The sequence below is a fragment of the Ostrinia nubilalis genome, chromosome 17 (assembly GCF_963855985.1).
Source record: "Ostrinia nubilalis chromosome 17, ilOstNubi1.1, whole genome shotgun sequence".
Classification (NCBI taxonomy): Eukaryota; Metazoa; Arthropoda; class Insecta; order Lepidoptera; family Crambidae; genus Ostrinia; species Ostrinia nubilalis.
Window position 1 is genome coordinate 2660064 of NC_087104.1, and position 19117 is coordinate 2679180.

The 19117-nt window shown below is 33.8% G+C and overlaps 1 protein-coding gene across 3 annotated transcripts in view; it reads right to left on the reverse strand.

Annotated features, from left to right (window-relative positions):
* LOC135079823 (phospholipid phosphatase 2-like) overlaps nucleotides 1–19117 on the reverse strand; it is a 139858-nt gene that overhangs the window by 9747 nt on the left and 110994 nt on the right. For 2 of the 3 annotated variants that reach the window (XR_010258903.1, XM_063974438.1), the window contains exon 2: nucleotides 3458–3545. Coding sequence is in view for 2 of the 3 variants with exons in the window: in XM_063974438.1 (XP_063830508.1) it covers nucleotides 3458–3545 (88 nt within the window). In the remaining variant the exon portion in view is untranslated. Of the gene's footprint in view, nucleotides 1–3457; nucleotides 3546–7255; nucleotides 7294–19117 lie in introns of all 3 variants that reach the window. The other variant, XM_063974439.1, reaches the window with a different exon arrangement.

Consider the following 19117-nt stretch of genomic DNA (forward strand, 5'->3'; position numbering starts at 1 on the left):
AAGTGTACTTAGTACTTAGGTATTATGATTGTAGGTATTAATAAATTAATTGGGTAGAGTCAACACAAACATTAAATCTCTAAAATGTAAAGTGTTACACTATTATAGTGTGGTATGACGTCTTCAAAGTTGTGGACCAGCATTTTATAGGTACTCAGTCATGGTAGGTATAACTTATAAAAAGTTTAAAAGTTACTATTATTTCTCCACCATCAAAGTCCAAGCTCTGCTTTTGGGACATAATCGGCGTTTTGGGACAACCGGAATTTGCTGCCTGCTGCTATCTTTCGAACACTTTTCAAGGCGAGAGTGAATAGGCACTTACAGGGCAGATAGTACCCATCCTAGACTGCACCCCACTTAATACCAGGTGCGATTGCAGGCAAATACCTGCCTTGTTTGTTATGCATAAAAAACATATTGACTATTATAACTTGCGTAGGTTTAAGTATAATTATGACTAAATAAGGTGAGGTATAGTTAACGCCTTTCTTCGTAAAGTATTTCATGTGAATTATCAGCAAAATTTAATAACTTAATAACGCACAGCTGTCGTTACGGTAAACGGAGTCATGTGCGTTCTGCGAAGTTGAGATTGCAATGCGATAATTCGAAAAAGGCTGATGTGTATAATAACAATATTAATTTATTTTAAACTATTATGTTGCATTTTTTACTATAAATATTATTTACCGTTAAAATAGATATTGTTGCAATAAATCCCGTGAAGTGATAATTTTATAATATTAATTTATTATTATCTTTCGCTAACCACGACTGTCAGAGCAAATATTTTAAATGTTTAAACGAAAGGTGTTATTATTTTTGGTACGCAACACAGTCATAATACCTATGTTTATTTATTCGTTTATTAAATGTGTTTTTGGAAGTCGTATCTGTGCACTAGTAAGTCTTAAAAGACATAATAATTATGTTTTCAGCACATATGCTTTTAAAAAACGCTTTTACACGTTAAGGTTTAACATACAGATAGTACAACTTAATACCCATACATTTTTTTAATTTGGTTGATTTACATAGCATTCAAGATAATTATAAAGAAAATTAAATATGTTTTATTTGATCAGTTCCTCATTCTTCTTATTGTCGTGTCGACAACAAACCTAAGTAAAAAAGAAGAGTAAGTAAGTGTTATATCTTACTTAATGTTTAGTAAAAGTAATAGTGTAATCCGTGCCTTATCATCGAAATAATGCTCGTTAAAATGTAAATGAGAAGAAAGTGTGTGACATTAGGCGTAATGTCCACAAATGTAAAATTGTTTTAATTAATAAACCAGCGTGACTTATGTCATATTATTATGTGTACACCAACGCTGGTAATGATACGACGAAATTAAATTTTAATGAGGATGATTATTTTTGTGTATGAATATTTTAATTGGTGTCCACAATTATGTATGGGCGTATTGATGAAAAATAAAACTATCATTTCAATATTGTGGTTTACTTATACAAAATTAAATGTTGTATAAACTACAATTTATACCTAGGTTCAGTCTTAAGTGCATATTAATTCAAAACAACATAATAAAACCAACTAAACCCTAATCATAGTCTCACTTAAGATATAGGTAATAATGTTATCCTGTGACCAATGAAAATCCTCAATACATGAATGGAACTGAATCGAGTTTCAGCTTCGTTTTAAGTTTAATACTCATTTAAAACATGACGTCATCTAATTGAAACTCAACACCAATTAATTTCTATATAAACTACGTATTTATACGTCAATTTTACAAACAAGCTATAAAATTACGTACTTAAGAATACGCATGTGCGTGTACTCATGCATTTGCGTCATAATCTCTGCATTAAAAAAGCAAAAATCTTAAAAGTTCGTTGCCAGTATCAAAAATCTTTTTATTTTACTTTTAAAACTTGCACACTGCGATTGCATTGCCATGCGTTCGCCACGTGTGTCACATTTAAACCTTTTTTAAATTCTTTTGCCGATTATACAAATCTGTAGAGAATAAAATTTTGTTAATCTGTTTTTAATGGACCTTTTAATTGATTTTTTACTATTTTCGGTCTTTTTCGATGCGGTGGTAAGGGGTTGATGTGAAAAATATGACGCTCTTATGATGGAGTGTATTTTAGATTTTTCTAATAAAACTATTTTGTAATAAAATAAATGACTTTACCAAGTTAGGTCTAATTTGGCATCTCTACGTACTTATAATTATTTTCAGTATCAAATAATTAATTACTTATTTTCCTTAAAAAACACCTCAAATACTGAATCTATGCACATTAATCTAAATGGGAAATAAGAATTTAATCGATATTTTATAGTTATATTATCAAGATAATTTAATCGATATGAATACACTCATATTTTTGTTATAAACAAAACAAGAACGTTAAGATTTAACTGATAAAAAGACAGCTGCGTGTAACGCCGTCTGCTTATTTAGCAGATCGAAAATGTTCTTTGATTCTTTGTTATAAAGTATAAAATAGTTTAACATTATCAAGATCTTAATTTCAATAAATTACTTATTCGAATATTATGTTGTACATCACTTCTGTCGAAGTTTTTCCAATGAAAGGTATTTATTACTTTTTATCTCACTCACCTATTGACAGTTTTGATTAAAATGTAATTTATTTAAAACAAGTTTACAACTTATGCCCGTGTTTTCATCCGTGTGAACTATACTTAAGTTAGTTACTCTCGTTTTCAGTTGATAAAATAAAAATCACTATAATTGACATTAAATGTTAATAGACCAACAAACTCTTACATCAAAATATTTTTTAACTCATTCTTTAAAACTTAAATTACCTAATTATATCTTAGTTCCCGTAGTGATTTTGTATGTCGCTTCAATGGATTATAAATCAATAAAAAAGAAATTGCTACCATGAAGAAGTAAATACATAAATAATTCATTGCGATAATGACTTCAAAGCTATCTCTATGTATCTTTCAGATAAAATAACACGTGTTTAATCTATTTCGATAAGATACTACTTACAGCAAAAAATAAACAAAATACCTTAAAAAAATAATCCTATGAATAATAAGTCAAAAACTTTAAGCTGTTAGAAATTGAAACCATAATTTATAAAAAGATCGTCTTATCTGAGGTATTGGTTCTTTCCATGGGGTATTTGAATACTTGTTAGGTCATTGTATGTAAATATTGTTTAAGTTGTTTAGATAAAAATAATCTTTTTTTTTGTTTACTATGATTGTTATTCACTTATGATTGTGGGTTATCTAAAATTTAGATTCTAAATTAAGAACAAAATACCTTAATAACCCCTTTTAAAAAGCCACAAGTTCTAATCCACAATTTCAAAATTCTAGTGTGTCTCTACATTGAAAAGATGGTGCTGTTAATTTTATATTAAAGCTCCTTTTTAAAAGCATATTTATACATAATTATGGAAGCTTTTATGAAGTAAAAGCTTACAAAACATACCGACACATAGTAGAGGAACGTCAATCAGTAGTGTCCACCAGTAGCTATGTCGTTTTGTGCCTTCTTTCTGTGACTCCACGTCTTTCCTCTGTGGACAAACAAACATAAAAATGTAAGTAATTTATAGTCACATATTCCTAACATTTTTAACGCTACAAAATTTATTAATGAGAGTTTTGTGAAATATTCACAATTGAACTTTGTAAATAGGTGATTAGCATCCAAACAATGTATGTTCTTTTAAATAGGTAGACAAACTTAGTTTAATATTATTTTAGACACTTTGAAATAAGTTTTAATTTATAACCGTAAATAATAACAACCGGTGCGTGTCCCTAGTAAATATTAAAGCAGAAACTCCTTTAAACTTTGAATAGAAATAAACAGGCACATTTGGGGACCTTGAGCCACCCTTCGAAAGGTAAAGGTCACCAGCCAAACTTTAAAGTCCCTGGTACTAGGGTTACCATCAGGAAATTCCGGTAAAAAATCCGGAAATTTTTGAAGTCCGGAAAACTGGTGGTTTTTGATGGTTTTAACCATAAAATTTTGCCAAAACGAGACATAGGTAATAGCTCGTATTGTGAATCAGTTCTCATGTAGAGTCAAACTTCTAGCTCTACATGCCCTAACTCAAGAAGCCTAAACTAAGCAAACTCTTACTTACTACTTACTTAGTCAAAAGTTATTAGTGGCACCCGGTTTTGACAAAGGCTTGTCTTGGCGGGGACACTCCTGTGCCCCTAGATCCCTACAGTGGCATAGCGTTAAAAAGGTTTGGTCTGTGCTTAAAACGGTTTGCGCCCAGTTTGTTTTTAATCTAAGGCTCTAAACTATCAGGAAAAATCCGGTTCCAAAACCAAAATTCCGGCCAAGTCCGGAACAATGAGGATTAGTGGTAGCCCTACCATGTAGTAACTTTGATCATTATTCGTATCGACCCGCCAAGGCTGACCTTCGGCCATCTGACCTTCGCACTTGAAGGGAAGGGGTGAGAGACCTTGACTTCTTGATTTGTATTTTTGTACTTCAATGCCAACATAATTAGTAGGCTTTCGAGTTAAGTATGTTATTATTGACGATAAAATTAATGATACTGGCTGTTAACGAAAATTTGACGGTTAAGGGCTCTTTCATATTAAACATTTTGAAACGGACGTTATTGTCGTCCGTTTGCAAGACCGCACACTCTGTTGGTAATTGACTGTCATTTTTAGGGTTCCATAGCCAAATGGCAAAAAACGTAACCCTTATAAATTCGTCCGTCCGTATGTCACAGCCACTTTTTTCCAAAACTACGAAGAACTCAAGTTCTTCAGATCGGTGGGAACAAAACAGAAGAGGGTGATTCCATACTTTTTCTCATACGTAAGTTTTATACTTACTTAATATGTCATCACGTCAAACAAATCTAAATCCGGCTTTATAAACTGCACAACATGCTGTAAGCGTCATCTATTGATGAGTGTTAAATGCAGTCTCCAATAGATGGCGCTGTGTCCATTTAGATCGCGGTATCATTTGATTTTTTCTCGACTTTCAAGACAAACGTAGATTGTTCACCATAACAGTGTTCGCAATCTATGAATTTTTCCAATTTTTGAAATCGTCCACTTCTTTTTAAGTGGACGACGTTATGTGCCTTATTGCAAATAATTGAAGCGATGAACACTGGTTAATATAATGAATTAACTTAAAATGATCTCATTGGAGGTCAATACAAGTGAATTAAGCAAGGAAGCTTACCCGAAGTTTATAGTTTCATATTAGGCATGTTCATAATATAATAGGTTATGGTCTTACCATTGGATGTAGATTAAGCATTTTAATAATTAATATCCTTGGACATTTTACACTACGCTTCTAGTCCCAAACTAAGCAATGCTTTTACTATGGGTTCTAGACAACGGATATAAACATACTTATATACTATTTTTGTAAATACATACAAAAATAGTATATAAGTATACCCAGACCCATCACAGAAATTAAAATTTATCATTTCAATTTCTGCCCGGCCGGGAATCGAACCTGGGACCTCTCGGCATAGTAGTCCGTTCTGACCAAACGGCCGACATGATGAAAATTTATTTATTTACAACTAGCTGACCCGGCGAACTCAATACTCAATACTCAATACTCAATATGTTTATTGCTTCCATAATACATAGTAGGTAATATAGGTTACAGTGTGATAATACAGTTAATTATGGACCCTGTTGGGCGCTGCAATTTAAAATATAAAATATAAGAGAGGAGGCTTTTTTAATTATTAGATTAATAGACTCATCTTATTTTATCATCTAGATATTCTTTTATAGTGTAATAACATTTTGTACTTAAAAGCTCTTTTAGTTCTTTTGAGAATTTGTTATCATTATTTTCTTTCAATAGATAATTGGGCAATTTATTATAAATCTTTATGGCCATATTATAAGTACTTGAAGAGGATAAATTTAGGCGGATGGTTGGTATCATTAACTTATTTTTATTTCTTAAATGGTATTGTGGACATGATTCTTCACGTTTTGTAAAAAACTCAAAGTGGGAACGGACAAAATTACAAATATTTAAAATATAAATACAAGGCAAGGGCAATATTTTGTACTTTTGAAAGTAAGGCTTACAACTGTCTCTGGGCTTAATATTGGCTAATATACGGATTAGTTTTTTTTGTTTGATGAATAGTGAGGGAGCGTCGGTGCTATTGCCCCATAGGATAATCCCATAATTTAGCCAGGCGTAGCCGTAGGCATAATAGGTCACAAGCGCTGTTTCTAAATTAGTTGTTTTTTTAACCTCTCGAAGAGCGTATGCAAAGCTTGATAGTTTGGACTTAATTTTTTGTATATGTATCTTCCAATTTAAGTGTGTATCTATTGTTAAACCGAGTAAACTAAAATCTTTAACTTGTTCCATTTTAATGTTGTTAAAATTATAGTTAAGGGTAAGTGGTGTCTTTTGGTGCGGATTAAAGGTCATGAGTTTAGTTTTTTCAAAGTTAATTTCCAGATTATGTGCTTCCATCCAATTGGATATATTAATAAATAATTTATCTAGTTTATCTTTTACATTAATGTTATTTCTACAAGACGTTAACATTGAAATATCATCTGCAAATAAAACGCACGGCTCCTCCATGATTTTGGGGAGGTCGTTAATGTAGATCAAAAATAAGAGACACCCTACTACACTGCCTTGTGGTATTGATGAATTAACCATTATTTTATCAGATCGGATCTTTAAAATTTGTTGAGATTCTTTTTCAAAGTGCTCTATTTCTACATATTGTTCTCTATCTTTTAAATATGATTTAAACCATGAGTGTGCCGCAACCGCGAACACCAATTCCGTATAATTTAGATAATAGTATATTATGCTGTACTCGGTCATATGCTTTGGTCATATCTAGTAAGATGCCCACGCCGTATTGTTTTGCATCTAGGGTTTTAACTATTTCTTGGGTGTATTTAAAGTCTTTACTCTGTTCCGCCTTAAAGGCAATAAATAAGCCATCGCAATTTTTCCTTATTTGCTCACCGTTTAGACCTACCCTGGACTACGACAAACATTTTAAAACCAAAATCAGCTCAATCGGCCCAGCCGTTTTTGAGTTTTATCAGACAAACGAGCAGAAATTCATTTTTATTTATATAGATAGATTTGTAACAAAAAGCATCACAAACAAGTAAAGTTGAAAACAGAAAACACTATTAAAACACGGCACAACATTAAACTCTACATTTTTGTACGCAAAGCTACACAAAAATGCTAATATCAACATATTTATTTATTTACCGTGCTCAACACAGGAATACTTCCGTACATATCCATGTCCAAACACATTCACTATACTAAATAACACACATGAATGACTTACTATTTATGTTCAATGATTAATTGGAGCTTATCACAAAACATCTGTATCATCGATTTGATAAGACATTGCCAAGTTGAGTCAATTTATGGCAAATAAATAGATAGAAAGTCATGCCCGTATTCACAAACATTACTATGAGGTCTCACAGTGCGCGTAGATGCACAGGGTGACACACGAACCAATCACAGAGCTCTATTCAACGCTATGTTCACTTAAGCAAACTCTAAGGGCGTTAAACTCAATCGAGTAAAGTTAACACTTTTCTATTAATTTAATTGTTGGCGATCCTGAAAAAATGAAAATTCAAATTTTTATTTTTTAGGGTTGCCAATAATTTATAATGATATCCTTCTTTATTTATTAGAGAATAAATTTTATAATAATACATTAACTTAAAATGACTTAAAAACTAAAATTTATAATTGTAGATCGTTGAAATACTACGTAATAGGTAAATGTAATATGTATGTAATAAATACGTTTGGGGCTAGTAAAAATGGAGCTTTAATTGATGAACACTTATTCAATAAAATAAGGGAAAGCATTTTAAATTTAATGGGATCAGTCACCACAGTCAAGGGATTTTTATTCGACTGCGCCAGAAGGAGGGTTATGTTCTTTTGAGTTGTGTTGGTTGACCATCGTTTCAGGTTACAAATCTTACTATTTTGTAGAGTTTGCTCATTATCTTCTTTAATTTTTGATAGTGAATATTGAAAAACTTGGCCATTATTTACAATCAGTTATCAATATTAGCTTTTTGATAACGATACCTCGGCCATTAGTCATCTCAATGCGCTTGAATTTCTTTAGATATCACTTACGCAGGAAATACCTCCGAATAGATAAATTAACTACGTCAATAATACGTATAAATTATGCGTAATTTTTGTTAACTTTTCCGGATAATTATTGAAAATACCATCATCATTATCATCTCATTAAAGTATCCTCCACTGCAAGAGTACTAGGTACTACTCTCTAATGTACCAGACGCAAATGAAGAACATACAATCCCCGAATAAAAATAGAATACTTAATGGTCGTTAATTTAGCTTAAATGTGTTACCGTAAAGTGTGATTTCCGTCAGATTATAATCTTACGTAGTTAGATCACAATCTAACCGCACCTAACCCACTGTTAGTTTACGAACGCAACGTTGCACAAAGTAGTATTCTTATGTACTTAAATTTTACAGTTACGTATTTTCTTATTTATCTCTACAACTTTGATTAACGATTGAGTAATATTATCTTCCTTCATTTGTCTTACTTATGAGAAAGGAGTTAATTATTTATCAGTGTGATATAATATGCGCTATAAAATAGGAAATCTATGGACTTAACCCTTTAAGTGCACAGCAGTAAACTGTCATAGTTTTTCGATCTAATGATAAGTAAATAAGGCCCAAATTAAGGTGGAAATTTATTCGCCAGAGCCCTATAAAGGCTTAAAGTGAAAATTTTATCTTCAATAGTATTGATCTCCTACCTCAGGCCGCTACCAACCGGGCAACATGGAAAGCATTGGGGAAGGCCTATGTTCAGCAGTGGACGTCCTGTGGCTGAGATGATGATGATGATGATATTATCTTCTAGTATACAAAGGTGACTGAGTTTCTTCCGCCACTTCTTCTCAGCACCAGCCCATATGTTGTCCCGATGTGGTGGTAGAGCAAGCTTTATTCCGGACGTGTATAAGTGCCCTGGATAAGCGTCTATGTTCTGATCATCATTTCAGCCATAGGACGTCCACTGCTGAACATAGGCCTCCCCCAATGATTTCCACAATGGCCGGTTGGTGACGGCCTGCATCCAGCGCCTTCCCGATATTATGTTATGTACTGATATATTATGTACTGAATAAACTATTGTATTTGTTTATTTATAAGCGCCCTGAAAAGGGCCTACGTACTGAATAAAATATTTGACTTTGACTATTCAGTTTAGAAGACCCCACATTAACATTTTCATCTAAGTCTTGAATTTGCAAAATGGCGTACAAAGATTTCTTGTTTTTTCCTTCATGTAGTCTTCCTGCTAGTAAGATTATCATGTGTATTTACCTGTTTATCATCATTCCTGCTCCTTCTAGTAATAGAAGCTATTCTTTTGAACCCTTCTATACTCGTTCTCACTGCACTTTGGGTCACCATTTTTATAATTTCACTTTAATGTTAAGATTTTTCACTTCGTTGTATCACAAATGTATTTTAACTAATAGATGTAGATACTTGTTACACATGGAACTTGTTAATTAATCAAATACGTACTCTCAGTTATAGTTTTCCGTCACGATTGACTATTGAATACAAAACCGCAATAGTTTTATTCAACAAAATGACTAATTTAAAGGAAAACCCAATAAATACGTCACAGGTTCTTAACCTTAAGCCAGTGCATTAATCGTCATTAATTAAATGTAATTACAACTGTATGTAGAACGAGGTCGATTTTACGCATTTTTTGCGTAAAATATACGTCAAAAAGGCTTTTGCTTGGAAGTTTTACTTTTGTATGTGTCATCGAAAAGGTTGAGGTCATTCCTGAAATTCACGCAAGCAGAGCCTGTTTTGCTTAACTAGTCCGTCCTTTTTTTTTGTAGTAAAATACAATATTAGGGCTCATTCCCACGACAATCCAGTAATCCCACATAAATGGAATCCTGCTTAAAACCAGTTCCTGCAAAAAATGGGATATCTCTCGTTTTTCGTTTTTTTTTTTGCCACAAGACTAAAATATTAGGAAACTATCCTTTAGTTAGACGAAAAGTCACTCATCATATTAATAGAACGTCAGATTTAGCATTCCCAGAAATGTATTGACTCTTAACCCTTCCATATCAAGTGCAAATAATTACAACCGCGACACCTCGCCCGGACAAATGACACCAATATTTCACGCCAAGCAAATAAATAAAACGAAGGATATAAATAAACAGGTCCCGTTTAGCAGCAGTCAAGGGTTATCGGCGGTACCTATCTGGGATGGTGTTCTGAGGAATGAACAATTTTTTTTAATTAAATAAATAAAAAAAACAGCTAAGAGAAAAAAAGAGTTCAATTAGGTAGGTACACGTCTCTCCTACTACCTAAATGCAATAAAAAAGTTATAATGGCATAAAAGTGTGAAAAAGATAAACAATTGTGATTTCTTCCGTTACTTAATAAATTGTGCTGAAAGATACAATTAATGTTATTAAAAATACAGTGCATCAGGTTTGAAATAGGTAGGTAAGTATTGACCTAAATTATAATTTTCATTACAAATGATAGAAACAGAAACGAAAATAAATGAAAAAAGTTTTGAAATAAGTATTGACCTAGATTATAATTTTTCATTGCAAATTATAGAAATAGAAACAAAAATAAATTAAAATTCTACTAGTTACTTTTATATTTTGACTGACATAAAGAACATAGAATAGGTACACAATTTTTAAAAAGCTTACAAAATCTCTAAGAATTTAGATGTCGCACTTTTGCATGACCAAACCACCAACATTGGTCATAACTCAAGATGCGCAGGCGCAGGATAATCGAGGCGTCGCCAACGACAGCTAAGGGCCATGGCACACTCAAAACTTACATTCCAATCAGCATTGCTGAAGATAGCGAATAGTGTCCTGCTAATAATTTTACTGCTTTTTAAAAATTCTACTGCTTCAATTCTTAAAATAAAATATCGAATTTACCTATAAAAAAATAAAAAAAAATAAAAGAAGATAAGAAAATACCTACCTATTTGCTTTTCTCAACACTGCATTTCATTATTGTTCTGTACTAAAGCAGTAGTAGTAGGTAGTAGGGTTAACGAGCGTTCTAGGGCACGTGCTGATAGACAATTTGTCGCTTTTAAAATTTTACGTTTAGTATTAATTAGATTCATTCACTTTTGAATCTGAAGTACCTACCTACACAATTTTTTTTTTCAAACTTCAAAAACGAATCACAATATTATTGTGCGAGTGCACTTACTTCTACATACTATCACACACATACAGCTATAATTCATGCCTTTAGTGCATACAGATACCTACAACGTAAGCGGTTTGTGTAAATAATGTGGGTATTTGCTATATTTATTACACATAGCAAATACGAGTATTATGCGAGAGAACTCACGTATGCCGAAATAAAATAGGTACCTACACTGTAAATAATTAGATTTACCTACCTTCCTTTTCGTATTATGACAGTTTAGGTAGTAGGTCTAAATCGTCATAATAAATAATGGTTGAGTAATAGTGGTTATAGGCATTTTACCTTTTTTGAATATTTGTGGATAGGTATTAAAAGCTTAGTGACGTTTGAAAATATCCCAATACAATTAAGGAAAGTATGTAGGTAGACATAGTTTCACGTGGTTTCACGTAACAAAATTATGTTTTTTTAACATTATGATAGAGTCGAAGGTCACTACTTGTATAAAGCTGGACATTCACGGTCAGTTAAACTGATCATTGTACCGTGTATGCCTTTTTAGCTTTATGGTTCCTAAAATACCCTTATTAAAATTAGATGTAATAATTAGGAAATCTTGAGAAATTAAATTCGTTATCACGAAGTTACTTACCATTATGATATCTAGGCTAGTTCAGTGATTCGTCCCACAACAGGTTCGTCCCACTGGAACTAAATTAAAAAAAAATTATTTTTCGTTCTGGATTCGTCCCATTTAATTTATTCTTTACAATAACGGTACTAAATACCGTCAGAAAGTCAATGAAATAAAAGAAGCTTATGTTAAAGAATAAATTAAATGGGACGAATCCAGAACGAAAAATATATATTTTTATGAATTCAGTGTTTCGTCCCAGTGGGACGAAAGTGTTGTGAGACGAATCACTGAACTAGCCGCTATCTATAGGTCTTTTGTGAAATTAAACGTCATAATATGTCAATGTCATCCCTCCCGTGCCGCTTCCATACATCAGGCACTGAGTTAAGAGCTAGACCGATACTTAACATAATTACTTAAATAGCATAATTCTTCGAAAAATGCATTTTTAATTGCACAGCGAAGTCATTGTGTAATGAATTGCATATTTAGTTGCATTTCGGAGATTTGATAAAACTACACTATTGACTTATACTAAGAATGCAACAGTACCTTAACAGTCTCTCTACATTGTAAAATGTATTTCGTAGAATATGTAGTAAGTACCTACCTACTTTTCTTGATTATGTAAAGCACATGGCATGTTAACAAATTCATTTTTGTAGTTGCATTATGGTAACATGCCTATCCAATGTTAATGTATTTTTCACCTGAAATGTACCTAAGCACCTTACAAAAATTAGCGATTAAGATAATAAGTAATATAATACGTAATAAATTAAATAATGCCCCTAATTAATTGTAACTCGAGAAGTCTAGTCTAGACCGTTATTGCTATAATTGTGTCTAGAATTATAAACTAAGCGCGTGGGCGTAGGTGCTCGTCCCAATTGCCTAGTTCACACGACTGTATCTGAAATTGTTATTCGAGATTAAATACCATGCAAAACTTAACATAAATTATAGCTGTGGTTTGTTTGTTTTAGAGTGATAGCGAGCTTATAAACTTTTGTTAGCGCCATCTGTTGTTGAGTAGAAAAACTTCTCATGAAAAACAGCTACAAGAAATAATAAACAATGCAGTGAATTTTTTCACCGTTCACTCGTGTGAGGAAAGCGAAACAACCATGCAATATTTTTGACTGAAGTTTTTTTGAATTTGTAAAGTCAGTGCGAAGAGAAAAAAGCTTGGCTCTACAATTACTTTTTCACAGTGCGAGTGTCAATTATGAACGTCTTGCCAACATTTTGCATGAAAATGTTGTTGCTGTGATAACTCTTATCAGCTAAAAAGTTGAACCAAAACCATAACAATCGCTGCAGGTGCTATTTTATGGCAATAAGTAGACTTATTTTTCTCAGCCTCGTATCCACCCCAAAGTTTTCTTAAAGCAGAGCATAAATGAAAATTTTAATTATTAAAATAAAATTTACGTTTTTAGAACCATTAATGCCCGTTTTCACCATCAATCCCTAATTTTTAAGTGATCCCTATAGTATCAAAACTCCTGTTATGTGTTACCGTAGGGGTCACTTAAAAATTAGGGATTGATGGTGAAAACGGGTATAAGTCTCCTGTACCTCTAGTACGAAAAACTTTCGAGTTCGTTTCGTTGCGTATTCAAAGTGTCATCGAAAAATTTTGTATGAAAAATTAAACAGCGCCCCCTAGGGCGGCTATAATATAGGGGGCGCTGTTTAATTTTTCATACAAAATTTTTCGATGACACTTTGAATACGCAACGAAACGAACTCGAAAGTTTTTCCTACTAGAGGTACTGAAATAAGAGTAAAAGTGTCATGAACCATAAATTTTAATGTTCTTTTTGCGTACACGTGTTATGTTACATAAAACCTAAAGTATTGTCAAACGCGGAAGAATCAGACAATTTATCTAAGAGGGTTAGGTATGGACAATCAGAGGTCATCCGGGTCATCATCGCCGGGCATGGACCCTGTTATTGTTGTCTATTTTGATGGCTGATGATGACAAATCGACAAATTGGTGACTATGGAAGTTTACGGACGACGCAATAGATGTTGGCTTGGTCGTTATCCTTTTTGCCTTGCTGGATTAGTTTCGTATTAGCTCGTGGGCCGTTTGGTGAAGTGGTTCAGAACGGACTACTATGCCGAGAGGTACCGGGTTCGATTCCCGGCCGGGCAGAAATTGAAATGATGAATTTCAATTTCTGTGACGGGTCTGGGTGTTTACTATGTAATAATATGTATGTATTTACAAAAAAAAAAGTATTTAAGTATGTTTCTATCCGTTGTCTAGTACCCATAGTACAGGCTTTGCTTAGTTTGGGACTAGAGGCACAGTGTAAAGTGTCCAAGGATATTTATTTATTTACTACTCGCTTTTGCCCGTGGCTTTTCCCGCTCTTTTACAAATTAATTGACTCAAGTATCGTCAATTATAACCTTTATTAGGTATGTCAGTAATTCTAGTACATAAACAATAATAATGTAGATGCCGCCCGCGACTTCGTACGCGTGAATCCCGTTTTACCCCCTTAGGGGTGAAGTTTCGTAAAATCCGTTCTTATTGAGCACCTACGTTCTAAAAGGAATCCCCATGCAAAATTTGAGACTCCTAGCACTTGTAGTTTCTGAGATTTCGTGATGAGTGAGTGAGTCAGTCAATCAGTGACCTTTCGCTTTTATAGAGTAAGTGGTAATCGAGCTTTATTATTATAGATTCTTAGTAAATTTCAGGTTTCCTGTAAATAAACGCACTCACTCGGCCCTGAAAGAAACTAAGTAAGAGTCAGTCTAACATAAGTTTTAAAGAAAATATCGGTATTTATAATTGTAACAACAGAACGTAGAGCTCTAGCTATTTAATTTTCAAACGATCTTGATGCTTTGATTTATAGGTGAAAAAATGATATGAATTTGATAGAAAGCAAGATATGTGACTTGATTAATAGTTATATTACGGTTTCCTTGTTTATTTATTTAATACCAGTAGCTGCATAGTTACTACGCTCTGCTTATTTAGAGACTGTGTGATTTATTAGCAAAATTTATCTTATTTTTGAGAAACTTCTGCCAATATTACCCAATTAAATCGAGCATAGTGGACTAAGAGACGTTCATTGGCTCTTTCTCTATAGTTATTGTTTTAACTATGTTTCTATTATTTTTAAAGTGATCTTAGGGAAAATAATCAAGAGACGTATAAAATCTCTTTGGAAGCAAAATTTCACGATTTGTAATGTAGGTAGGTACTAATTTAATCCACTAATTTTACGTAACATGTTTTATATTTACCGACTATAAATAAAACAATTGCCTAACTATATATACGCTTGCTCCGTCTCATACGGCAAGGGCAAGGGAGGTACCTCCCTTGCCGCAGGCGCGGCGGCGGCCGGCCTCGGCTGAGTGCTCCAAGCGGCGCAAATATGCAGCTCTCAATGAGAGTTATATATTTGTGCCGTTTGGGGTTGAGACTATGGGACCATGGGGTCCAAGCGCTCGTTCCTTTTATAAGGAACTGGCAAAGAGGCTCACCGAGGTGACCGGTGATCAAAAGGCTGGCAGCTATTTTGGTCAGAGAATTAGCCTGGCCATTCAACGTGGCAATGCTGCCAGCCTTTTGGGCACCATTCCTGACTGCGGCGCTGGGGGTGAAGTATTTTTTATTTTGTAAATAGTTTTTATCATTAGTAATTTTTAAATTTTAGTTTTTAAGTCATTTTAAGTTAATGTATTATTATAAAATTTATTCTCTAATAAACAATATTGCCTTAATTGGGACGAATAAACTATTATGCTCTTAACAATTAAAACAGTATGAATATTTTAATAACTTTATCAAAGAATACAGAACAAAGTTTAACGTACTTTTTTTAGCTAATTGCACGTTTCCAGTCAAATTGAGTCCAATTTAAATCAAGCGCTTGACACACGATGCGCACGCGCCGGCAATTAAAATCTGATACTTATTTCGTAATGAGTTTAGAGTCATTTTTGAATAACATCTAATCATCGAGAGTGACAGATTTCTAAAGTAATATTTACTTTAATAATCGTATTATTGTTATGAAAACAGCTCAATAAGAAATATTTGATTTGTAATTAAGTAAATAGATACATCTTTATTGTTTATAAATACACTGTAACTAAAACTGTACTTCAAGAGTCAGTATGGTCAAATCTAATCAAATCAAATCAAATTTCTTTATTACACATCTTAGTAGGACTTATAGAACTTCTAAATGTAAAAACTTTAGTCTTTCCTCAGATTTGGCTGGGAAAATACGTTTAATTCGTCTATGTCATAGTATTTCTTTCCTTCCTTTAGTAGGTAGGTTTATCTTAACTAAAATCAGACTTTAGACTAACACAAATGGATTTTTAACAGGCTGTCTCAATATCTGTTGAAAACGGTAAAATTATCATAACAAAAACATTGATTTCAGCCTCGTTTTGTTTTAAAACAATCGTTTTCGTACGGAGTTATGATAACAAATACTTCAATCAATAACAGAGTGTACTCTGTGTTATGTAACTAGATATTATTTTGGCTACACATTATTCAAAATATCGCAATATCTGCAGCCCACTGAAACTTTCTAGTTCTTACACTATACGAGTACTCTCTGATGACTCTGATCGACATTGAAAATTTACAAAAATGACGGTAAAAGCTCCATTTAAACTCAAGCATAAGTAGGTAGGCATTGGATTTGAATAAGTATCTAGATCACTCACTGCTAAAAGCAGTGAGTGATCTAGATACTTATACTTATCTTGATATAGATTTATAATTGTGTTGTGTCATTCAGCTGTAAGGAGTGATGACTTGCGGAAGGTCGCTAGCACAAGATGTTATAAGGGACTATTCCCACCTCTCCTTTCCACTGCTGCAACTCCTGCAATGTGTAGCCAGGATCTGCCTTGACCACCAATAAAAACCCTACCAGTAGGCCTAAGATGCGCGCCGTGATAACTTTTATCGACATCAAAATGTATGGGCAAAATCGATAAAATGGCGTGATAACCGCTTATAGGTATCGCGGCGCGCATCTTAGGCCTACAGGTCAAATTTGACCCGGGGGAAAGTTAAACTGTCATTGGACAGGCTGTAGTATGTGACAAGTCGAAGATGGCGTTTAAAATTGTGCTTTTTAATTTAATTCTTTATGATATGGTGTGAATGTCGTAAAAAATACATCCTACATATATAAAACAGCGACTAAGTGACAAATAGACAAACATCAGGCCTCCCCAAATTCATCTGGCCACCCTGTGCCGTCAAATCCTTCAGCAGCTAAGTCTCTAGTAGGTAAATCTTAGAGAAGTTCGTGTCTTGCAACTTTGCAACAGATACTAAATGACCTGTGGCCTAATTGACGTATTTTGACACAAACAAAATCTCGCTGACGTTCAGAAGTCGTCCCATTGAAAAACAGTTCTAAATCCGTATTCACAAAGGTCATTTCGATAGAACGATTATTCGATAGGATCGCAACTCAGCGATTTGTTGTCGCTGAATTTTTGTTACGTGAATACGGCTACTGATGACGATGATTGTTTCATAATACGGACTATTCCCCTGATACAAGACGGTGTAGGTAATACGGGGTTTGTTGAATACCAAAGAACACTAAAAGGAAAAGTTTTAAGAGGTCGATATTTCCTTGCCTTCTCGTGAGTATTTAACTCTTTAGTATTCAAGGTGCAGAACATATTACTGCTTTAGTGAGTCACGATGTGTCAGCGGTATATCCGCCTTTAACAATAGACAAAGATGGAGTATGAACTTTAAACAATTTACAAGTTTTTTTTTTCTTGGTACTTTACAAGGTGGTCCAGATAAGATAAGGGATTTTATTTTTATACCATTGCAAATGATGTTATGCATTTTTTAATCTATTTCTCACTCTCTTTTCGCATTGAAATAACGTAAGTAACTGATTTTGATAATAAATATTTTTTAACCTCAAATAAATGTACTTTAACGAAAACTTCAAATAACTTTAACTATTTAAATAATTACATTTTATAACTTAACAAATCCCAATACTTACATCATAAGAACTCCACATCTGTGATAAGAACCTATCTTTCTTTCTATGCAAACTTTTAATAGGTAATAGTTTGATCCGTGGGAACAGACATTTTATTGAATATTCTAATTAGTCCTATTTGCTTACTTCATCCAGAACTAGCCAGTTATTTTAAATATATGAATTGGCAGCCTGCTTCATCCGAGCCAATGTCACAACCAAACTGGAATCCTCTAGCCCAGTGTTTTTCAACCTTTTTCATGCATTTTATAATGTTATAAAGATGTAGGAACCGAATATTTTAAAATCTATTTTTATAACTTTACTGATGTCTAGCCAAGATGATCCGGGAGCGCTGACATGCAGTACAGTCAGCGTGAAATAGTTCGTGACACCCAAAGTAGCCAATAAGTTCGCAACACGACTGTTACAATGAGGGCTATCGTTTTTATACTTAACAGTTGGCACCCCTGGCGATTGACAGGACCTTACTCTACAGTGGCGCCATCTTGATGAGTGCAAATGTGATAGTCCTCCTACCACTTTAGCGCTCACAAGTTGGCGCCACTGTCTTCGCTACTAGCAAGTGACAGGACCTTACTCTACAGTGGCGCTAACTGGTGAGCGCTAAAACGATAGCCCCTCATTGGAATAAGGGTGTGTTGTCAACTTTTTGGCTACTTTGGGTGACACGAACTATTTGACGCTGACTGTACACAACACGGCATATAAAACTAAATGTTGCGGCATCTTAAGTTGTAGTAATAGGGGAGATTTTCAACAAAAATATATAGTCTAATGTGATGTTGGCTGTAGACAGCACATGATAATTAATTTTATCATCATCATCATCATCTCAGCCATAGGACGTCCACTGCTGAACATAGGCCTCCCCCAATGCTTTCCATGTTGCCCGGTTGGTAGTTGCCTGCGTCCAGCGCCTTCCTGCTACCTTTATGATGTCGTCGTCCACCTTGTGGGTGGACGTCCCACGCTGCGTTTTCCGGTACGCGGCCTCCACTCCAGATTAATTAATTGGATATTAATCAGCAAAACCTTCTTAATTCTAAGCTGAAAATCTTTAAAACTTTGTAGGTTTTTCCCAGTTTTTCTAAATTTAGACTTTTAGTAGCTTTGAAAGCTCATTAAATAAGTCAATTGAGTATACGGACTAGTGAGTTAGTGACTTCATGGAGC